The sequence below is a fragment of the Chiloscyllium punctatum genome, chromosome 25 (genome assembly GCF_047496795.1).
Source record: "Chiloscyllium punctatum isolate Juve2018m chromosome 25, sChiPun1.3, whole genome shotgun sequence".
NCBI lineage: Eukaryota > Metazoa > Chordata > Chondrichthyes > Orectolobiformes > Hemiscylliidae > Chiloscyllium > Chiloscyllium punctatum.
The window spans coordinates 65,837,657-65,863,084 of record NC_092763.1 but is presented as its reverse complement, the minus strand read 5'-3'; the positions used below and the strand labels follow the sequence as shown (position 1 = coordinate 65,863,084).

At 38.8% G+C, this 25,428-nt stretch overlaps 1 protein-coding gene across 2 annotated transcripts in view; it reads right to left on the bottom strand.

Annotated features, from left to right (window-relative positions):
• Nucleotides 1–411: 411 nt before the first annotated feature.
• LOC140496019 (insulin receptor substrate 2-A-like) overlaps nt 412–25,428 on the bottom strand; it is a 105,442-nt gene continuing 80,425 nt past the window's right edge. Inside the window, exon 2 of one of the 2 annotated variants that reach the window (XM_072595451.1) lies at nt 412–542. In XM_072595451.1, coding sequence (XP_072451552.1) covers nt 514–542 — 29 coding nt within the window. In that variant the 3' untranslated portion in view covers nt 412–513. Of the gene's footprint in view, nt 543–2,794; nt 10,156–25,428 lie in introns of those variants that run through there. The other variant, XM_072595452.1, reaches the window with a different exon arrangement.

Here is a 25,428-nt window from a genome sequence, read left to right as displayed (position 1 = left end):
AATCTTCTTCCTGACCTCTCTGCCCCCACCCCCACTACGGCCTATCACCCTCACTTCCTTCTACCTATTGCATTTCCAACGCCCCTCCCCCAAGCCCCTCCTCCCTATCTTTTATCTTGGCCTGCTGGCACACTTTCCTCATTCCTGAAGGAGGGCTCATGCCCGAAACATCGATTCTCCTGCTCCTTGCATGCTGCCTGACCTGCTGTACTTTTCCAGCAACACATTTTCAGCTCTGATCTCCAGCATCTGCAGTCCTCACTTTCACCAACCCAAAGAAACCCAAACATATAAATAGAAAGCAGAAAACATCAGCAGTGCTTCGTCAGACGCTCACTGAAGATGCTAAATAGTATGGTGATGAAACATCTGAAAATGAACCTTCCAGCTTACCGAGCAAACCGACATCCAGTAAATTCTGCTTTCAGATGCTGCTGAACCTGATGTTTTTTTCAGGAACAGTTATTTCTGATTTCCAGTATCCACAGTTTTTTGCTTTTTTGTGTCGTGTTTTCAAATGTTGTTATTGAACTGTAGCAGGTCTATGAGAAACAAGAACAATCCAAAATTACATTTTTTTGAGGGAGGGTTAAAGTGTGGAGAAAGAAACATCAGAGGAAATAGTGCAGGAGTAGAATGTTCTTGTAGGAGATTCTCTGGCTATAATTGGTTAGGAATAAAGCCAGGTGAGATGAGTCACTAGTACAAAAAAAAAGGCTATGCAGAAGAATTAGGAGCAGTAGATTATCACAATCATAATTATATAGGATGCGATTTCAAGATCAGGGTGCAAAAAAAAACTTTAAAATGAAGTCAACATTGAGGCTCATATACCATGTGTGCAATATCTGTGGAGTTGACCTGTTTTAACAGCTTAGGTCAGCAAACTAGTAATTTGGTAACTTTTATTTGTTCAATTACTGTCGTGGGAGGTAAAAAAAGGATGTTGTAACTTTCATTTCTCCAGAACTTGAGGCCAGTCTTTACCCTGCTGTTTGTGCTGAAACAAAGAAAACGTTTGTCTCCAAAGGATATGACATCAGTTCCTTGTTGGTGACTGAGTTTGTTAGATAACATGCTGTTACTTTGCACGTCCTACAAACCAAAAAAGAAATTACATGATTGCATAAAGCTCTATAAACACAAGTGGCACACTACAAAACAATACTGTACAAGATGTGCTTCAACGCAACTTCATATTTAGGGAGAATGGTTTTAAACCTTTAGCAGTACTAACATATGTAGTTAAATCTGCTTGGTCACCACTGGAGAAGTCAGTTGTGTACTACTGCCACCCATTGTGATCACAAATAACAGACACAAATAGGAATTTTGTACTGCAAATCACTACTATGCACTCTATTGTTACTACTTAAGCCATGCATTTATTTCTGATGTTCCATCTTTCAATGGCTTAGCACCAGTTGGCTTAAGAGCAATGAATAGTCAAGCCAGTTTTGTGGCAGATGTTCACATTTATACCTGCTGAACTTGGGAGAAATGAAGATGGGGACCATAACAGGGGAAATATTTACAATGGAAGACAGTAAAGATTTTGCTGTGGATGGAAGCATCAAAATACAGAGGTGATAGATTTGTTGTACAAAGCTGGTAGACAGATATTGTGCATAAAATACAAAAATGTTGTATACAAGTTCAGCAGATAATAGGAAAGGTAAACAAAAAATGTTGACCTTTATTTTACAGAGAATAGAGTATAAAACAAGGGGGTCTGATTAAAATTATACTGTTTCCGTGCTGTACATCTCTATGACTCTGCTAGTCAGCATTGGAATACTGTGAATAATTCCTTATCTAAGGAAAGATATACTGAGGCAGTCCAGAGAACATTGTCTAGTCTGATCTCAGGTATGGAGGGGCTGCCTTAGTTGTGGAGATTGGATCTGTACTTGTTGGAGAACGAGGCACAAGCTTATTGAAACAAACAACATTCTTAGGGGACTTGACAGAGTGGACGCAAAAAATTGTTTTCTCTTGAGGGAGTGTCTTAGACCAGACGGCATAATATCAGAATACGGCGCTGCCCATTTAAGACCATGAGAATTTCTTCTGAGAGCAATAAATCTGTGGAATTCCTTACCACAGAGGGCAGTAGAGGCTGGGTCATTAAAAATCTCTGTCACAGCCTGCATATAGTTAATCAAAAAAAATACGCTGTACAGGGAATCAAGAAGTCCAGGGAATAAGGCAGAAATGTGGAGTCAGATTAACCATATTCACATTGAATGATGAAGCAGACTCAATGGCCTACTTCTAATTTCTAGCCCTGTGGTAACAAGGTGGAGAAACCTGTCTAAAGCACCAGATAGTGAAAATGACCAATATAGGAATGCCAATTTCTCTTTGTACATTAATACAAGCTCCACACTCTACAAGCTGGTTAAGAAAAACTAAAATAGCATTTCCTATTGAACACAGAAATGAGCAAGTGTGTGTCTGTTATTATGCTGCAGAACACTTGAAACTTTGTCGAGTTCAATCCAAACGTGTGATGTTTCAATGATTTACATAATTGCATTGCAAAACAAGAACTTTGACCTTACTTATGTCAGAGATAGAGAGGCATTTACTATGAAATGAGTAAAGGAAGTATATTAACAAGCGGCCAGGGCACACAGTAGACTATCAAGAGTTATTATTGTACAAACTGAAAAGGTTGACTCGTGTTCTTATCATGAGGGGTTTGGGAGAAGTTAACTTTCACACCATCAACCTGTGGAATTTGTGAAAATAAAATCAACGTAGAAATGAAGAAAGCATGGTAAATTGGCAATAACATGAACACAATTTTATTGCATGTAGCTCTATGGAAAGCATTTGTGATAAATATAAACACTATACAGAACTCTAAGCCAGTCTCCCATTCACATACATGGTGGATTAACATTAAACTGCTAAACAATATTTACAGTGGAAGACACAGCAAGATAAAATTAGATATTTTAAACCTTCTGTCATGTGTGGTGCAGGAACTGCAATATATAGAGCATCAACCGTCTACTTTTCTGTACAGCCAAAAAAAACTATGTCCATTTGTCAAATTAATTTACAGAAGGAATATAATTGTTCCACCTTTGTTTTTTTTTATTATACAGCAGCATACTATCGTCTGGAAGATGCAACTTTTACTTTGAGATGAGGAAAGGTACCTGCACATGGAATACTAGAAAGGAATTCTCCATTTCCATCTCTCTGCCAATGGTTCGGAATTGTCCTTTTTTCAAATTAAGTGTATTTTATAGCAGTGACAATAACTTGGACAATCACTTCTGAATAAAAACCTGATGATTATTGAGATTTGTACTTCATCCCTCTCCACATCTCCCATTTGCTTTTCCAGGGTGTGTGTGTAATTTCCAACCATGATGGAAAGAAAAAGGACAATGAAAGTTTCCTTTCCATGCACAAGTTTGAGAACTACTGATCAATATGAAAAAAAAGATGCAACATATTTACTAAAGTCCGACGAAACCAACAAGTTACTAACTTCATAATTTACTTTTTCTTTAAACATGGAAGCAGGTACCTGCCCTCATTTGTTTTTAGGTTGCCTTCCACTACTAATTTTAAGAAATAATTTCTTCTGTACCTATCAAATGATATGTAAATTCTTTTTATCTGGAAATAGACTTCCAGCACAATACTGAAATAATTTAGTAACTCATAAGCTACAAATAGTTTGAGAAAAAGAGAAATTGCATATTGTGTATGCCATACCCATTTAGCCAGAATTTGGCTTGAGGTTACTGTATAAAATCATAACACAGGTAGTCAGTGCTCAGTTTCGTACACTAGTAGCCTTCAGTACCTAGGTGTTTATTATCTAAACTGCATGATGATGCTGGTAGTCCTGTTTCAGCATGTGTTGACTATTTCTTGATTAACAAAAAACAACCAAAAAAAAAATTAGTACCAAAATGTACCAGTCTACATAGATCTGCTACATTTTTCATTCCGTACCTACTGGTACCAGTGTATTATATTATCTCTAGCTATACTAAATTTAGGAGACTATATAGGTTTCAAAATCCTCAAGTCAGGACTATTGTGGGCTTAGAGTGAATGCGTAGCATGAACCCCACGAATCACCCTCCAACCTTTTTTTTTGAAAACCAGTAAAGACCTCTTAATTAGTGTGGTATTCCTATCTCTATTATTCCAGATTCATGCAGTATCTGGTGTCTACAATTATCACGGAATCACAAAGTACTCATTGGGATGGGTCAGTATCTAGAATTTGTATCTATTGCATTCCACAAAGTGCTGTCTGTGTTACGAAGCGAGCATGTATATTTGTACTATTGTTACTACTGGTACAATCTGCAGACAATGGTACAAACGACAGAGCTGCATTATCTGGGTACAAGTATATGGTCAGTTATTTGTACCAACATACTACTGTAGAAGTTACCAGTAATATGATGTGGAGAAAATAACAATTAACTTTGTTGCACTACATTATAATTATGACAATCAGCTTTACTACCTCTCAAGAACATGGCCGGTCTCTATCATCAGCCTCATCACAGTTTTAAAATTATTTAGTACATAAATATGTGTAGCCAGAAGTTGAAGAAAGTAAACAAGTGTCAGGTACTGCTGATATTAATTGAAACTTTTCTCAACTATAATATCACTGGTCAATTAAATGTGAGTCACAATTCAATAAAACATATATATATCCTTACTGATGCAGATCACCTTTACAACATTTTTAATGGGGTTGGTTGAAGCTTGAATTAGAAAAGTGGGCGATGATAAACTTTCGATTTCTATTGTGGCTGAGATATAATTTTGTTCTTTAAACAGTTGTGCAGTTTTTGAGTTGTAGTAAGTGATTTTTTTTAAAATTTAGATGTTGTGGACTCAAAAGAGTAGTGCAGATTGGCATTGTAACATAGGCCAAAAAATTGCTTGAAATATCCAAATTTCCTAATAGAGAAATTGGTGCAATTAATCTACTCTCAGACCATTCCATCCACATTAGTTAAAAGATATGATGGGCAGCAATCAGTCTCAGTTCACAAAATCATCAATGTTAGAAAATGAAGACACTAAAAGCATCTGCTTGAATCATTCACGTGTTCCAATTTCAAATGAAAAGAAGAAAATACAAGGCACCTCAAAGAAATCCAAAGAAATCCTCAAAGAAAAGGGGCATTTTTAAAAATCACTGAACATAATAAAGACCCCCAACTGGAGTATCCATTCAAACAGTACAATCCCATTTAAATTGTAAAGCTTAAAAGAGCAACCTTTAATCGGAAGTTATAATAATTACTGAAAAAGGTGAAGGTGAGAATAGTTAAATATTTTTGGATCTACCCTACATGAAAACATATTTATTCAAATTAGAGTACTGTAATTAGGAAAGGGGTGGGACGCACTTGTAGAAAATTTAATTCAGAAAGTGTAGCCAATTATCATCAGAAATTAATGACATTAGAGTTGAACGGCTGAAGAAACTATTTCACCTTAATAATTACTTATTTTGCAGTATCTCTTGCAATAAATATTGTTGTATTAAAACCTGACTGATCGTATTTTGAAACACGCCTCATTACAGAAAGTCACCAAACCGGTTAACTGTCTCAATAGATATCAGGGTATCAATACAGTCAGAACAATACTTAATAAAGGTAGATAAAACAAGATAGCCAATTCTCTGCATGCAGATAGAATAGAGATCAGTTACTTAATCCCTTGCCAATCACCCAAATTGTTTTCTACATAAATTCAAATAAATATTGTCTTCCATCAGAACTATTATTCTCAAACCAAGGGAGCAAGCAAGCAGGGAAATGCATGCATTGCATGTACTACTAAGGTGCAAAAAGAATCCAACAAAATTCCACTCTTGTCTTAGTCTACATCTAGGGGAAGTGATTCAGTTTACCAGGCATTCAATGCAGCATCCGATAGCAAGACCATGAACCCTCCCCTCTTCACTTCACCCCCCCCCCCCCCCCCCAATCGGAGCTGGGTGGGGAGCAGGGGGCGATACAGTATTAAAAAGATAATCAAACTAACTTCCTATAACTTTGTGGCATGACAAACTAACCCATCTTACACCATAAAAGGTCAGCATCTCAACCCCTTCCTTGTATGCCCTCCCTTCCCAATTAAGATGAGCTTTCATTATAACTGAACTATATATCAAAATGAAAATAGCCTACTGTCAGCAAGGATTATGGTGCAAATATAGAACAGTGTGTTCGAACTAAAAATATTGGAAACACTCCAGTGGAAACAGAAAATAAGTTAATGCCTCAGGTTATGGCTTTTCATCAGAACTGGGAAATCCTAGAACTGTAAGAGCTTTTACGAGGTGAAATGGGGGAACAGTAGGAAACTAACCAAAAGGTAATGTCTGTGATAAGGTGGAAAGACAAGAGATATCAACTGCCAAAAATATTTGTGGGGGAAGAACCAAAGGTAATGGTAATGGAACAAAAAGAAAAAAGTGGGGTCCAGATCAGTGCAAATGGCAGAACAGTGAAAGGGTGTTTGACTGGAAAGACAAGATTGATATTTGTAAAGTAAAAGAAACAAAAATGTGAGCCAGAGATTATATTCCATAACTTAGACTGTAATCTCTGTGGCCCATTTGGTTCCTTCTCTTTGCACGTGCCTATCTTCCCCTATTACCAATTGCCTCAGCTTTGTCACATCAACTCTCATTAATTAATTTCTCACAATAGACCTAGCCTTTTGAAATTTTCCACACATCCCCCTGTATCACTTAGAAGTTTTACTGTTCAAACTTTCCCCGTTTGGTCCGAAATGTGACAACATGAAATGTTAATTGCTCCTATCTCTGCAGATGTTGTCAAACTTGCTGCTTCAAAATTTTCATGTATTTCAGATTTTCAGCATTTCAGTATTTTGCTTATGCAACAGTCTTTATTTATTGTGTATCAGACTTTGTGAAACCAGGAGTCAGATTTCCAAACAGCTTTCCCAACTCAACAGATGTGTCTTTAAAATGGGTCCTTGACCACTATTTTATTGCTATAGGGAGGCCTCTTTGGAAACAGACTGTTTATAAGGCTGGCCTTGCTTCTCAGGGATTTTGTATCAAAGACTATTAAGTTCCTCTAGCTCTCAGCCCTCAGACTCTCCCATGAGACCCCACATCCTTTATGCCCACTCACCCGGTACAGTATAGCACCAACTTGACATATAATGGCAATGGCAAGTCTTAAAGTACACTAATAAAAATCACCCATTCAGAAATCTGCTTTGAAAAAAAATTGTTGCACTTACAAAAGCAAATAATAAACTTTACCTTATTTCACACTTAACTTTATCCAAATAAACAAATACTGAAAGAAATAAATCAAAACGAACAAACAAATTGGTTGTCTTTTAATCAAAGCAGACTCCACTCCCAACTGTGAAAACAGGCCCCTGCGGAACTGATCAAATACGAAGCCTTAGATTCAGTTAAGCATTCATAACGCGGCTATGAGCCATGTTATCTGGAACAAATGGCCAGGTATCCATTTCTCCAGATGAGCATATAGGATGCAAAGGCAATGTGGGTAAGACCTTTTAATCATATATTTTAAAAAGAGTTGCAGAATCCAGACAATAGTTTAACAAGTCCGCTGAGGGACTGTGAACCACATCTCTTTGAGAAGCTAGTCCAATTCTATGAAAAAATTTCAAAGGTGTGGGGGCGAGGTGGAGGAGGACGAGGATGAGATGCTTGTGCTTTCAATGGAGCCAGCTACGGATGGAAGTGAATTATGTACCAACAAAACTACCAGCCTGGGAATCTCTAAAACGTCCCACCCACCATTTTTAATAGCCTCCAGAGGCAAGCTGGCTCTGCCGAAATCTAATCTTGTAGCTTTTCAGAACTTTGATTAATTTGATTTTCAAAATTTTTATACAATTTATAGAAACCACACAAAATGCTGGATGATTTTGTACATACAAACTATAAGTTTACAAATAACAGTGCAAAATGAATACTACACCCAACAGCTTGGATTAATTTGTACTTGGTGGGAGCTTTACTGATTGCTTACACATGAGCATTAGTGTACCTTTTAAAAGTAGCCAGGGATTTCATATTTCCTTCTAGATCAACACACTACTGAAGGGCAACATTGTAGTCCATGATCTTCATAAAAATAAACTATGTTTCAATGAAAGAGGAACATGAAATGATGGGAAAACAACAATATTTAGTCACTCAAAATAGATCTACTCAATAGGGAAAAAAAATTTGCAAGTTATGACCAACTAAGAAACCTTTTGAAAAACTAAGCTTTTAAAAAGTGGGATTTTCTGTATTGGACACACCATATCATTTGTGATTATATCCAGAACAGTCCATTTAACTTGTGTTTTGATTAAACTCATGTACTGCTGTTGCGCATTCTTAAGCAGTATTTGAGAGTGGCAATAGAATTTGGGTGAAATTTCATTTGGAACCAAAATTAATTTCCTAAACCTAGAATAAATATAGTCCATTCTGCACAAGTATTTTATCTGCACTATACCTTTCTCAGAATACATACATGCAAAATGCTTAAGTCTTCTCACATTTCTTAGTTTTAAACATAAAGAAGTATTTTCTGCAGCTTCAACTGCCCAAAACCACACCCAACGTGAAAAGAAATGCACCTTTAAAATAGCTAGCAACTGTTTCTGACAAAAAAAACAGAAATGACATTTCTCACACACAGATCAAATTTAATCTTTAAGATGTACGTTGTGAACGAACAGAATGAAGGGAGTATGGAAAAGAAAAACCATATTGATAGATATTTGGCATCATTCACACTGCAGCTGTGCCGAAGAGGATGTGGAGATATATCAATTACATCACAAATGCAGTGTCACACAAAGTTAATTAACCCTACAAAAGACAGCTCCAAGGAACACTAACAGTTAATGACCAAATTTTAAAGTCATGTTCCATGATAAGTATACAAATTTTATTCTCCCAGAAGTTAAGTAAGGATAATTCTACCAGTGTGTGACATGCCATGTAGTTGGGAATACTGAAAGTGGAATTTCGTTTACATTTAAATAATGATTATGTGGATCAGGAACCAACAACCTGGCTTTTAATGCAAAATTAAGCAGCTTCTTAAACAAAAATATATCCTGAAAAAGGAAATTCACCAAGGCATAATTGGCAGTGAATCCGTCAAATATTTAATATGTGAAACTTAAGTGCCAATTTTTTTTTTGTTGTTTGTAACCTCAAGGAGAAGATAACTCACCTGTAAAAATCTAAACTTTAAGTCAGCCTATGCTATATTCACACTTGAGGTTTAACAATTTGGCCGAGTTGGCTGCTGGCCTCAAGAATTGCAAAATGACCGCTTGAAACTTACAAGTTAAAGAAAGCAAAGAACTATGTACACTCTTCTGAAAAGCTGCTTAATACTCTGGGACTCTGGTTTTTCAAAGGTGCAATGCATGTACTTAAGGGGCTAGTAAACCCACTAGTCCTTAGTAAGAGTTAATTTAAAAATCTGCTACCACTCCAAAATACTCCAGTCTGGATACAGAGCAAAACAGAATATACTTTAAAGTATGGCATGGGATATAGATGTTCCATGATTGGTTGCAACATTGTATACAAACCACTTGAGAAACACTTTTCATGCTCCATCAGGAATGGATAGCAGTCACACCAATTGATTACCTTTATAGCACTAGTCAAAATAAAAAAGCTCATTGTTTGTCCTGGGGAACATTTTAAAGATGATCAATAGCAGGTATTTTTATGAACAGCTGTATTAGAAAAAAAACATTTAAATGTTACTTGTTTACATGCAATTAAATTGAAAACACTTCGGTAAATAGGTTCACATTAGCTATGGCTCTTTTTCTTTTTTTGCTCAGCTGAAACTTGCAGGAAGTGGTGTCTTTGTTGAAGGAAGTACCAAAAAGGCAGCAATTTGTGTTTCTGTTGAGATTCACGTTGGCTTTTCCCATTCGTCCTCACGGGAAATAGGTCTTGTGTATTCTTACAATAAGGTGACTGTTTCAGAAAGTACCAATTCCATCCAGCGAGTTCTAAAACTGCATGGTAGGTACCATGGGAAAAAGGTGCATTCAGCCCTTTCCTCTGTGGACACGGATTTAAACCACATTGATGTACTTAGTCTGTGGGAAAACAGAATATTTATATAGTTAAAACTTAATACTATAGAAGTTAGTATAGCAGCAAACTCTGCCTTGTTCAATTCAATATTCTAGTCTAATTTGAATATCAAACATATTCCAGATACAAATCAGTTTCATGATCTAAAAATCTGAATAACACTGTTCCAACACAAATTGGGCAAGTGACTGATTACAAAGCACTGCTCTGTAAGTGTGGTCTGTTCTTTGTTCAATTTTCCCAAGTAAGTTTTTGCAAAATTTTATTTTTGTGTTAAAGAAAATACTTGCCTTCTTTTGATGCAGAACATTTACATTATTTTCCCAAACTATGAAATTACCCTGCAGGTGATTCACACTAGTGCCCCAGGATAACTCTTTTCATATCTTTACAATTATATGATTGTCAGTAGTTATCAACACCTATTATTCCTGACACAGCATATCTACACTTAGCCTGAGCCAGGAGGCTGGGTTCAAGTTGCACCTGCTTCAGAAGTATGTAACAGATGATTAGAAAATATCTAGCTACACTTATTACAGACCAGATCAAACCCTCAAAATTTATTAAGATCATTTAGACCCTAACTTTTTCTTATTTTAAAGGCAAGTGCCAGGTGTTGCATTCCGAATGTAAATTGATTGGTGAAACTATCATATTTGAAGCAAAACATACTTTATTCATAGTTAAAACAAAAGAAAGGAGCATTTGGAAAACTCAACACTACTGGAAAACTTAACAGAATAATCAAATATTTAACTACTACACAGTAACTGTTCCAACAGAATAACATCCCCTAACTACACCCTTGGCTAAGACAATTCAGTAAAATAGATTGGAGAATTGCCCGAGACAATCAGGAAGAAAACCATCAAGAGAAAACTGACAGAGAAAGTAACAATGAGAGATGGAGTGCAGCTTCTAAACCCAATTTCAAGAGCCCAGACACTGCTGAGAAACTAAAACTAAAAATCGTGGCTCTCGAGGAGCTTGACCCCACCCATTCAGATTGCTTCTATTGTTTCAACTTGGGGAAAAAAAAAGTCCTCACAAGCTGTTTATTGGTCGTAAAACCTCTCCAAAAACAGAAGGACAAAATACACCTCTTAAAGCCATAGTATTGTCACACACTCATCCTAAAATGCGTTATGCTTACATTTGCATCCCTTGCTCTTTCCTAATAGTATTAATTGAACTTTAACAGTATGGGCATCAGAAATAGTTTTCTATCTCAGAGCTTACAGAGAAAAACTTGGACAATATCAGCTGACTTTTTGAGCTTTAAAGGCATTAATGATTTTCTTTTACAATTAATGCAAACAGATTTATGGCAAATCTACATGGACCAAGTGTGGACAGCCATATTTCGCATTATATATTCGTATTAAAGCCAATTACAGCGCTGCATCCAGAATGAATAGTACACACACAAATTTGAACTCCAGATCTTAGTGCCACATGTGATAAATTTCCATCCCTTTACAGTACACGGTCTAATATTTCAAGTTGTGAACAGTTGACACAAACAGTAGTTTTACATACCCAATTGTGAACCTAGCATACTGTCTGGCTTCATGCCCCTGCGTCATTGCCTCAAATGACTTGTCCCATACTTTTCCTTGACCAAGTTAATGATAGACAAGGTTGGCTTCTGCTTGAATGCTGATCTCTATGCTATAATTTTTAACTCATTCATTGCCTATACTGTAAAATTTGCTAGCTCAGCAGTTCTGGATAAACAACGATGCCACCAAAAGATTGTAGGGTGAAGCAAAAAGAAAAATCTGCTTTTGGCTTCCACTGTAATCCCTGTAAAATTCCTGCTGATTCTACCACTCAACTGCAACCCTCTCAGACTCAGCCTCTCTTCAGGACAAAAATCTATTATATTGTGAAGGGTCAATGGACCCGAAACGTTAACTCTGATTTCACTCAGATGTTGCTCAACCTGCTGAGATCTTCCAGCAATTTCTATTTTTGTTTCAGATTTTCAGCATCCGCAGTTTTTTCAGTTTTTTGTATAACAGACTTAAACTTCAGTTGAACTGTGGATCTCACACTCTCTACCACAAATATTGATTACCTCCTCATTCATAACATTGTGCATCTATTATGATGATATCATCCATACCTTTGTTTCCTTCAGAGTAGATTATTTCAAAGCTTTCAATCACCACTTGTCTCAATACACTTCAGTCCATCTATAACAACTTCTGGTATCCTATCCTGCTTCAATTCCACTCACCCATGATTCCTTCACCTTGCTGACCAATTATAGCTCCACGTCCCTCAATGTCTCAAAGTTAAAACTGTCATTGATTTGCAAAATTCTGTTCATGGCCTAGGCTCTTGCAACTTCCCAGCTCATTATTGTAACCTCTCCCACTGGTACATTTACCCCAGAAAACTTTTTGTGCAACTTCTATTCAGTCACACCACGATATGCCATTCCATTAGTCACCTAGACTTTAGTCTTGAATTTCCTCCCTAAAACTCTTCATCGCCCTCTCCTACAATCATTGATGAATCGTTCAATCATAATACACAAGGCAAACTAATTTGGTTTAATGCGTATGAGCATTTTTGTAACTAATAATAGTTTGGCAAACAAAGTTTGCTTTTCTCTTTCAACAATCGAAAAACCCAATGAAAATGTATTATTTTTCATAACTTTAGAATTTAAAGAAATGTTGAAAAATATTAATGTTCTGCAATACACTATACATTTATTAGCCATTTGACACAGACTGACAGGGTTTCATGGAGGCTCTGTAAAGCCTAGAGATTTCTCTCAAACAACTGTCCACAAATCCAACTCGGTAGCTACACACGTCTTCATGGCATCCTTCTTGTCTGATACTAGCCCAATTCTCATCACCCATTGTAATCAGAAGAATCTGAAATATATTGACAGTCCTGATAATGGTGCCACCTTCAAAAGACCGATGCACATCTGGGCATTATCCGAGTATCGGATTATCTGGCAAGGTCGCAAAGTCCCAATGCTTGGCTAAACTATGTTATGCAGCATTCGATTAACCGAACAAAATACTCCCCCGCCTGTCTTTCGGATAATTGATGTTCCTCTGTACATAGTTCAGAGAATTTTGAGGCAGTGTGGCAATTCAATGTAGAGGGGAAGAGGTGTTTTTTGTTTCCTTTTTCGGGTCATAGTTTATGAGGTCTTTAAAAGGATAAATTGAAGCTCAGGATTGTGGGCCCAAAACAAATGAAAGGAGGACACATCAGGAAAAAAGTTCATTGGCTGGCAACAGTTACAAATTTGACTATTCCAGGTTACTTTCAAACTTAAGGTAAAAAGGGGAAATATTCACGTTAAAAATTAAACAAGCAGTTGGAAATTTTTAAAAATCAAATTAACAAGTAAATAGAAATGTACAGCCAGGTGATTTGTTGTCTCTGCATGATATAGAAGTTGATGGAGCCCATTGTGGTTGTAAGAACCACATCAGTAAAAGTGCTGGTTGCTTGATGAGCTGGACGATCAATTTTGAAACACCATCACATCAGGGAAGGGGAAAGTGTTATCTGGAGGCTGTTTCAGGAGGCAGTCAGACCCCTTCGAGTATCTACCTCTAATTCAGTCAGTGGTCAGGGACAGGAGTTTGCAACTATTGGTGAGGCAAGTCAAGGGATTCAGAAGATAGTGCTGAAGGAGCCTCAGCTCTTGCGCTTATCATAACAGATGTCAAGTTCTTGCTCCATGTGGATGAAAGTGGGGTTGTAGAGGGATGAGCAAACTGATAGCACCATAGTTCAGGAAGCCATTCAAGAGAAAAAAAAGAGGAGAAATCTAGTTGTAATTATGAATAGTATAGTCAGGGAAATAGACACTGTTGAATGGCCAGGATTGAGAGCCCTGAAGGCTGTGCTACCTGCCTGGGTTCAGGATATCTCATCTGGGCTGCAGAAGAACTTGCAGTGGTAGGGGAAAAATCCAATTGTTGTGGCCCACATAGGTACCAATGGTATGGGTGGAAACAGACTTATGAAGATGTGGGTGTACTTTACCTTTAAGAAAGCTAAAAGCTAGCAGAAGTACCTGACAGCACCAAGTGTTCTGAACAAGATACAATGTACCCTTTTGATCCAGCAGCTAGTTAGCTGGTTGCCAGGAGACAAAAACAGATTCAAATTAGGCCCATCAGTTTAAATTATACCCCAAAACATTACCAAACTCCTACCAAGATTGAATTTATTATATTGACAATATGAAAAACCAGTGATACAATCCGATGTTTTGGGTGTATAAGACCAGGAAACCATGAACAGTTAAGAGAACTGCCAAGTAACCAACATCTGCAGATTGCCCAGCAAATAGCTCTCTTGTAGGTACATTTACCTATCAACCACCTGTGAAAGAGAAATCTTACAAAAATGATCTACAGAGGAAGATACAAAGGGAAGATACACCAGCTGCCTGGTTTTGAAATTTGAATTTTAGTAAATTTTAATCAGGGGGTTTACCAGACTAGTATTATAGAAGGGAGAGTAAAAGATAGGTTAGAGGTAGGAGTTGTAAATAGTTTTTAATTAATTATTCACTGTTGTACTTTAAGTAGTAAAATTGCTACTTCTTACTTTAACTAGTTCTTGGTCTCCCGAAATTTCAGATTACTGCATGGCTTAAAACTTTTTTCTGTGCAAGGTTTGTAGCTCAGGTTGAGGTTTAGGGTGTAGGTTTGCTCACTGAGCTATAGGTTTGATATCCAGACGTTTCATTACCTGGCTAGGTAACATCATCAGTGGCGACCTCCAAGTGAAGTGAAGCTGTTGTCTCCTGCTTTCTATTTATATGTTTGTCTTAGATGGGGTTCCTAAGGTTTGTGGCGATGTCATTTCCTGTTTGTTTTCTGAGGGGTTGATAGATGGTATCTAGATCTATGTGTTTATTTATGGCATTGTGGTTGGAGTGCCAGGCCTCTAGGAATTCTCTGGCATGTCTTTGTTTAGCCTGTCCCAGGACAGATGTGTTGTCCCAGTCGAAATGGTGGGTTTTTTTTCCTGTGTGTAGGGCTACGAGGGAGAGGGTCATGTCTTTTTGTGGCTAGCTGATGTTAGTGTATCCTGTTGGCTAACTTTCTTCCTGTTTGCCCTACGTAGTGTTTCTGGCAGTCCTTGCATGGAATTTTGTAGACGACGTTGGTTTTGTCCATGGACTATTGTACGGACTACCAAAAATCCATAAACAAGGAGCCCCCCCCCCCCCCTCAGACCCATAGTCTCATTACCCGGACACCAACTTACAGAATGGCCAAAAAACTACACGCAAGACTGAAATACCTAGAAGAAGAGTCACAGCACTCCATCCACTCCACCCAGGAATTCACAAAAATAATCAAAAACACCAAAATAGAGGAAGATGAAACAATGATCTCTTTCGATGTAACAGCACTGTTCACCTTCATCAACATCGACTTACCACACTTTTAGAAGAGACCATCACATAGACCCCAACCACCAATCACATTACCAACGAAAACATCATGAAGTTAGTGGACCTGTGCCTCACCACCCACTTCACCTTCAACAACATAATCTACAAACAAACCAACGGCACACCCACGGGATCTCTGCTATCAGGATTCATAGCGGAAGCGGTAATGGAAAGACTAGAACAAACAGCCCTACCAACCATCACCAAAAATCTGGGTCTGCTACGTAGATGACACCTTTGTCATCACAAAACAAAACAAGATAGGAGAGACATTTAACATCATCAACACCACCCTCACAGGCATAAAGTTCACCAAGGAGGAAGAAACCGACAACAAACTCGCATTCCTGCAAGTCAGTCGAAAGAACGGACAATGGAGAACTACAAACCTGCGTATACAGAAAACCGACAAATACTGACCAAACTACACCAGTAACCATTCCAACACACAAATGAAGCTGTATCAAAACACTATTCCAACGAGCCACATCACACTGCAGCACAGATGAACTTCGGAAAACAGAAGTGAACCACCTATACAACGTATTCAAGGAGAACGGATACTCAAAAAAATACAGTCCGCAGATTCCTCAAGAACAAACCATGACAAGAAGACCAAACACAGCCAGAAATCCTAACCACCTTACCATACAACAAAGAAGTTTCAGAAATGACAGCCAGACTACTAAGACCCCTCGGAATCCTAGAAGCACACAAACCCACTCAAACAAATACTAACAAACTTAAAAAGACCCAATACAACCCATGGACAAAACCAACGTAGTCTACAAAATTCCATGCAAGGACTGCCAGAAACACTACGTAGGACAAACAGGAAGAAAGTTAGCCACCAGGATACATGAACACCAGCTAGCCACAAAAAGACACGACTCTCTCTCCCTCGTAGCCCTACACACAGAGGAAAAAAAACCACCATTTCGACTGGGACAACACATCTATCCTGGGACAGGCTAAGCAAAGACATGCCAGAGAATTCCTAGAGGCCTGGCACTCCAACCACAACGCCATAAACAAACACATAGATCTAGATACCATCTATCAACCCCTCAGAAAACAAACAGGAAATGACATCACCACAAACCCCAGGAACCCCATCCAGGACAAACATATAAATAGAAAGCAGGAGACAACAGCTTTGCTTCACTTGGAGGTTGCCACTGATGTTACCTAGCCAGGTAATGAAATGTCTGGATATCAAACCTACAGCTCAGCGAGCAAACCTACACCCTAAACTTTTTTGTGTTGCTGGTTTAAAATTAACAGAGGGAGTTTACCTCATGTAGTAAAAAGGCTCTGATGAGGGAACAGGACAATTAGGGGTTAAATTAAAAAGCAAGACCAAAAAGATGCTAATCTCCAGATTCTTAACTTCGCCATAAGCAAATTGGGCACAGAGTAAACAAGATCAAAGTAGTAAACATTGGCTCGAAGATTGGTGTGGGAGGAACGGATTCGCACTAGCACTGGGCAAGGAGGGAGCTATTCCATTTGGGCGGGCTGTACCTGAATCATACTGGGACCAGGATCCTGTTGAATTGGATAACTAGGGCCATTGATAGGCTTTAAACAAAATAGTGGGGGAGTGGGTGAAGTGGGTTGTGTTCGGGAAAATAATTGGGGGTTGACCTCAGCAGAAGTTATTGAAAGTTTCCAGACTAAGAGGACACAGTCATGGAAACACAGGAATGAGGATACTCTACTTACATGCACGCAATATACAAAACAAGGTAAATGTGCTTGTAACACAGATTGGAATTGGTCAGTAAGATTTTGTGGATGTCACAAAGACATGGCTGCAAGACGACTAGGGTTGGGAACTAAATAACCCAGGATTTGCAGTCTATCGAAGGGACAGGTAAACGAACAGAGGAAGTGGGGTTGCCTTGTCATTAAGAAATGAAATTAAACCAATTGCAAAAAGTTAAATAGACTGACAGTGTAAAATCTATATGGGGAGAATTGAGGAAGTGCAAAGGAAAAAGACATGATGGAAGTTATGTACAAGCTGCCTAGCAGTTGTCAGAAAATAAATCACGAGTTAGAAAAGCATGTAAGAAAGGCACTATAATAATCATCATGGGGCTCTTCAATTTGCAGGTGGACTGGGAAAATCATATTGGTTGCGGATCCCAAGAAAAGGAATTCTTGGAATGTCTACAAGATTTTATTTTGGAGCAGCGTGTATTGAGCCACTAGGGAATAGGCAATTCTGGACTTGGTCATATGTAATGAGGCAGACTTGATTAGCAACCTCAAGGTGAAAGAACCCTGAGGGCGCAGTAGCCATAATAGGTTAGAATTCACCTTGCAGTTTCACGTGGAGAAAATAGAATCAGATGTAACAGTATTACAATTGACTAAAAGTAACTACAAAGACATAAGGGAGGACATGCAAGGGTTACAGGGAGAAGGCAGGAGAATGGGGTTGAGAAAGATATCAGCCATGATCGAATGGTGGAGCAGATTGATGGGCTGAATGGTCTAATTCTGCTTCTGTATCTTGAGATTAACATTAGTACTCAATCAAGAGAAGGGCATCAATGTGGAATATGCATTTTGCGGTTAAGATATCTAGATTCAAGGCCACATGTTTTCCAAACACAACCTTAAATCACATCTTCTATTGTATAGGGTATTCCAATTTCTGATACCAGCCATCTCCTTGATAGATCAAATTGATTTTGGCTTGAGCCAAATCTGTTCCAACTGTTGTCACTGCCATAGAATGGTTTTACTCCCAGACTTCCTTTTTATACTATGGTAACAACAATAATCAGATTTCATGACAAATACAATACAGAACAGAATTAAGCTCACGATCTCAACATTTTATGTTGAGCTAACAAAATGGCTTATAGTGTAGGAAATTCATATGCTGGTATGTTGATATTGAAGTGGCTAATCCACACATTTGGCACAATAAAACAGGAAGTTTTGATTGAGTAATTTACTGCAGGGCAGGAAAGATTGACTAAATAATAGCACATGATCCTACACTTAAGCAGGAACAGTCCTACTCAGAAAACCCAGATAATAAATGTCACTTTGAAAAATTAGGGCTCTGCAAATTTGACAGTTCACCATGTAGAGATTAATTTTTACTGAACTAGTTTGTGTTACTGCAGCAGTCTAGACGTGAAAAATCTTTGTTTATTGCCTAAGGCAAGAAGGTTTTGCAACGTACACTTGTTTTCTATTAATGTTCTGTATTATGGCCAACACTTTTAATCTGGTCACCAAATTTACAAGTATTATAAACCCACACATCGTATTTACTCATTGATACTGGTGAACAGTGGCTGAATGTTTGCCCAGAATAGCGATAAAGAAATAGCATTGTTTTTGTTGAACAACAACTTTGGTTTAGTAGATATCTACAATCAGTACATTTTAATAACATCCTCCATAGAAACTCATGTAAAATTAGAGGAAAGGGAATAACAAAGTAATTTGCATTAATATAATGCCTTTCATGAAGTCCCAAAGTACTTTATTATCAATTAAGTACATTTGAAGTTTAATAACAATTGAAATGCAGGAAACACTGCAGTCGATCTGTACACCTGAAGATATCACAAGCAGCAATAGCTAAATGAGCAGATTTTTTTTAAAAATAAAAAATGAAATTCATTGAGCAATTGTGAGAACTCCTCTGTCCTATCTCTCAGTAATGAAATGGAAGCTGTTATCTTGAGAATGTAACTTTAAAAAAGTTGTGGGCTTTACATATGAACGAACCGAAACTAACAGACCTCCTAACAGTGGTCAGGACCAGGGGCGCAACATGTACCGGGAAATAGAGAAGGCATGTCAGAAAGGCAAGGTCACGGTGATCATGGGAAACTTCAATATGCAGGTGGACTGGGTAAATAATGTTGCCAGTGGATCCAAAGAAAGGGAATTCATGGAATGCTTACAGGATGGCTTTTTGGAACAGCTTGTCATGGAGCCCACAGAGGGAGCAGGCTATTCTGGACCTAGTGCTCTGTAATGAACCAGACTTTATAAAAAATCTTAAAGTAAGGGAACACTTAGGAAGCAGCGATCATAATATGGTAGAGTTCAGTCTGCATTTTGAAAGAGAGAAGGCAAAATTGGATGTAATGGTGTTACAGTTAAATAAAGGTAATTATGAGTGGCACGGTGGCACAGTGGTTAGCACTGTTGCCTCACAGCGCCAGAGATCTGGGTTCAATTCCCGCCTCAGGCGACTAACTGTGGAGTTTGCACGTTCTCCCCGGGTCTGCGTGGGTTTCCTCCGGGTGCTCCGGTTTCCTCCCACAGTCCAAAGATGTGCAGGTCAGGTGAATTGGCCATGCTTAATTGCCCGTAGTGTTAGGTAAGGGGTAAATGTAGGGGTATGGGTGGGTTGCGCTTCAGCGGGGCGGTGTGGACTTGTTGGGCTGAAGGGCCTGTTTCCACACTGTAAGTAATCTAATCTAATCTAATGAGGGCATGAGAGAGGAACTGACAAAAATAGACTGGAAGCAAAGCCTAGCAGGGAAGACAGTAGAGCAAAAATGGCAGGAGTTTGTGGGTAAAATTGAGGACACTGTACAGGAGGTTCATCCCCAAGAAGAGAAAGATTATCCAGGAAGGGATTAGACAGCCATGGCTGACAAAGGAAGTCAGGAAATCTATCAAAGAAAAAGAGAGATCCTATAAAGTGGCCAAGAGCACTGGGAAATCAGAAGATTACAAAAACAAACAGAGGATAACAAAGAGAGAAATAAGGAAGGAGAGGATCAAATATGAAGGTAGGCTAGCCAGTAATATTAGAAATGATAGTAAAAGTTTCTTTCAATACATAAGAAACAAAACGACAGGCAAGAGTAGACATTGGGCCACTTCAAACTGATGCTGGAAGCCTAGTGATGGGAGATAAGGAAATAGCAAGAGAACTTAATAAGTACTTTGCATCAGTCTTCACATGAGTAAGATCCCAACAATTAAAGGGAGTCAGGGGCTGAGTTGAGTATGGTTGCCATTACAAAAGAGAAAGTGCTAGAAAAGCTAAAAGGTCTTAAAATTGATAAATCTCCTGGCCCCGATGGGCTATATCCTAGAGTTCTGAGGGAGGTGGCTGAGGAAATAGCGGAGGCGTTGGTTGAGATCTTTCAAAAGTCACTGGAGTCAGGGAAAGTCCCGGATGATTGGAAGATCGCTGTTGTAACTCCCTTGGTCAAGAAAGGATCAAGACAAAAGATGGAAAATTATAGGCCAATTAGTCTCACCTCGGTTGTTGGTAAAATTCTAGAATCCATCATTAAGGATGAGGTTTCTAAATTCTTGGAAGAGCAGGGTCGGATTAGAACAAGTCATCATGGATTTAGGGAGGGGAGGTTGTGCCTGACAAACCTGTTGGAGTTCTTTGAAGAGGTGACAAGCAGGTTAGACCAGGGAAACCCAGTGGATGTTATCTACCTAGACTTCCAACAGGCCTTTGATAAGGTGCCACACAGGAGGCTGCTGAGCAAGGTGAGGGCCCATGGTGTTCGAGGTAAGCTACTGGTATGGATTGAGGATTGGCTGTCTGACAGAAGGCAGAGAGTTGAGATAAAAGGTTCTTTTTCGGAATGGCAGCCGGTGACAAGCGGTGTCCCGCAGGGTTCAGTGTTGGGGCCGCAGCTGTTCGCATTATATATTAATGATCTGGATGAAGGGACTGGAGGCATTCTAGCGAAGTTTGCCGATGATACAAAGTTAGGTGGACAGGCAGGTAGTACTGAGGAAGTGGGGAGGCTGCAGAAGGATCTAGACAGTTTGGAAGAGTGGTCCAGGAAATGGCTGATGGAATTCAATGTGAGCAAATGCGAGGTCTTGCACTTTGGAAAAAAAATACAAGCATGGACTACTTTATAAAAGGTGAGAAAATTCGTAAAGCCAAAGTACAGAGGGATCTGGGAGTGCTAGTTGAGGATTCTCTAAAAGGTAAACATGCAGGTTGAGTCCATGATTAATAAAGCGAATGCAATGTTGTCAATTACCTCAAGAGGGTTGGAATATAAAAGCACTGTTGTGCTACTGAGACTTTATAAAGCTCTGGTTAGGCCCCATTTGGAGTACTGTGTCCAGTTTTGGTCCCCACACCTTAGGAAGGACATACTGGCACTGGAGCACGTCCAGCGGAGATTCACATGGATGATCCCTGGAATGGTAGGTCTAACATATGAGGAACGGCTGAGGATCCTGGGATTGTATTCACTGGAGTTTAGAAGATTAAGGGGAGATCTAATAGAAACTTTCAAGATTAATACAGGCCTTGGAGAGGGTGGACGCTAGGAAATTGTTTCCGTTAGGCGAGGAGACTAGGACCTGTGGACACAGCCTTAGAATTAGAGGGGGTAAATTCAGAACAGAAATGCGGAGACATTTCTTCAGCCAGAGAGTGGTGGGCCTGTGGAATTCATTACCACAGAGTGCAGTGGAGGCCGGGACGCTAAATGTCTTCAAGGCAGAAATTGATAAATTCTTGATGTCACAAGGAATTAAGGGCTACGGGGAGAATGTGGGTAAGTGGAGTTGAAATGCCCATCAGCCATGATTGAATGGCGGAGTGGTCTCGATGGGCCGAATGGCCTTACTTCCGCTCCTTATGGTCTTATGGTCTTAACATGGTCATTCTAGAAAATGAAAGACTTAATCTAAATTTGTTTAATATTACATTCCATGACACTGCAATCCTGTTGCTATAAATCCTGTGTCTTATGTTTCTGCTCCACAACCACCTGAAGAAGCAGCACTTCAAAAGCTACTGCCTCCAATTAACCTGTCGAACTATAACCTGGCATTATGTGATTTTTAACTTTTACGACTCAGAAATTTGTAACTAGCATTGAAAAAGGAAAATTGTTTCAATGCCTATCTGCTCCATGGTTAGGCTTGATTAGGCTGCTTCTGTTGGGAAACCTAAGTATAAAAGAACTCTCCAAAGACAACTATCAGAAATTCCAACCCATATCAGAAGATCTGGGCCTTTGAAAGTTATGCAATCTTATTACAGGTCTTCCCAAGCACCCATTTAAAACAGTAGATTTCTGCAATAATGAATGCTCATCAACATAAAAGTCCCACGTGAAAAGATGAAGGAGTGGTGCTGTAGAAAAGTATAGGCGGAAAGTTATGGAGGAGTAAAGAGGGTTGTATAATCATGAAATTGAAGAAAGAGACAAAGTCTCGAGAAAGAAACTAAGAGGAAGACCCAAATAAACATTTCTATTTGAAATTAAAATCTTTGATGAGAAACAGGAGGATACCATTCAAACGCCATTCAGCTCACAAAGTCAATTCTCTTCAATGTAACAATGATCCCAAGATTGATCCTTGGAATGAGTGAGTTGTCTTATGAGGATAGGTTGGACAGACTGCACTTGTATCCACTGGAGTTTAAAAAACGAGGGGTGATGTTATTGAAACATAGCAACTACCTGCAATATTTTGTCAGTGGATATTTTCCCTTGTGGGGGAGTCTAGAACAAGGGAACACTGTCTTAGTTTGAACTCAGTGAAAAAGAAACTTTCTCCAAAGCTTGTTAGTTTATGGAATTTTTTTTCTAACTGGGTCTCTGAACATGTTCACGTGAAGTTTGGAATGTTTTTGATAGGGTAGGAAAGTTGAGGCTACAATCAGAACACCCATGATCTTATCAAAAGGCACATAAGAATCGACATGCTGAATGGACCACTGACTCACAATTAAGAGTCAGACCCTTGAGTCAGTGTGTCATGGATAAACTACAGAACAGCTTATCCCTGAAACATCGAATCTCCTGCTCATCGGATGCTGCCTGACCTGCAGTGCCTTTCCAGTGCCACACTTTGACTCTAAACTACAGATGGGCCAATCCAAAATTCTTAGCTTAGTTTAATACATCAGACAAAACTTTGTAAAAGGGCCAAAACAAGTTTCCACCTTAATCATGTACTGAACAGTGTTCTCATAACTTTGCCTCAATAATTTGAGGTAGTACGCTTAGACACACACACTGCCATAAGAACATAAGAAATAGAACAGGAGTAAGCCATTCAGCACTTCATCCTGCACAGTCACTCAGAGACAGACAGCGTAGGTTTACCTCCTTCATTTTTATTCTGGGCCCTGAAGGGAGACAGAACAATCGCCTATGTGCACAGGGACAGGAGTTCATGGTCTTCTTTGGAAACAGCAATTTCTCAATGAACTATCTCGTCATTTTACAAAGAGGAGCATTCAGATTAGGCAACATACATACTGATTGGGTGACTGTTATAATTAACTTATCTAAAGTAAAGATTAAGCCATCTGCTGTGACACAATAAATGTTCTTAACCTTGTTAACCAGCTTCAAATAATAAATACTTTTCACCTTGTTAACTGACCTTGTATACGGAATGCTTTCAATATTGTTAAATGGCTCTACATAATGAATGCCTTTCCACCTTGTTAACCCATCACCCTTGCCTCCAGCACCCCATTGTTAATTGGAAGTTCTTATCTGATCTGAGTCATGCTCAGCTGAATCTCATTTCACAAAACTCAAAACTTAACTCTTTTCCTACCTGCTTATACCCTAAATACATTCTCAGATCAACCTAAAGTCTCAACTCCCCTTTTGTGCCAGCTCGTTACAGCCCTCAACTCCCCCATATTTTAAAAATTCATCTTCACTTCCAATCATTTCATCGATCTCGCCTCCACAATTCTCTTGGGTAAAAATTCCAAACAATCACTATCCTCCTGGAGAAGAAATTCCTTCTCATCTCAGTTATAAACGGATATCCCCTTATTCTGCAACTATGCTCCTTAATGGAAACAATTCAATAACTGGATCTGTCAAGTTCCCTCAGAATCTTATATGTTTAAAAAAAAGCCTCAACTTTTGCAAGGAACTCAGTGAATCAGCATTGGCTGAAGTTCATATTGACTGACTGGGCTAATTTCTGACGTGACCACATTATTGAGGTTCTGGCCTCATTTACATTCACTACACATTCTGCTGAGACTCTGACCAGTTCTTTCTTTGAACAACAATCTGGGTCCTACTTATATCACAGGATTCCAACTTCAATATTAAAATAAATCCATTGCCTAAAATAGACAGGTGTTTTGGACACCAAGAAGTAGGTCAGCTTTAAAATGATGTCTCCACATTGCAAGTGTTAATGGGCAAATATAAGGCTACAAATCCCACTTTCAGGTTAGTGTTTGCTTGCTGGCCACAAGGTAAAAATATGTTTATCAGAGTACACTTAACATGTGAAATAGAATTATTTTCACAAGTACAGAGGGGATTAATTTTATGTCTCATAATCCTGTGAAGATTAATGGCAAAGTTGTATTAGCCAATTTTCCGCATCAGTTTTATGATAAGTTGGTTTGTTTTACCCAGTGAAAGCCATTCATTCCTTTCTCAGGCTGTTCTTATAATTTAGAGCTTTAAAATCGGCTTGCTCCAGTGAAACATTGTCTCCTGAATGTTAAAGGTTTTGAAAAACTGATCTTCATATTCCAAACGGGAACTCTACTTCTTTTGCACCCTTAAAGTCTCCACATCCTTCCTCCAGTGCGGCGATCGGAACTGCACACAGTACTCCAAATGCGGCCTAAAGTCGTATATAACTGCAGCATGACAGGCCAACTTATATACTCCCGTCCCAACCGATGAAGGCAAGCTTACCATACGACTTCACCACCTTTTCTACTTGTTGCCACTTTCAGGAACTTGTACCCCAAGATCCCTCTGTACATCACAATGCTCCTAAGGATCCTGACATATACTTCAAAATCTGTTGCTGGAAAAGCACAGCAGGTCAGGCA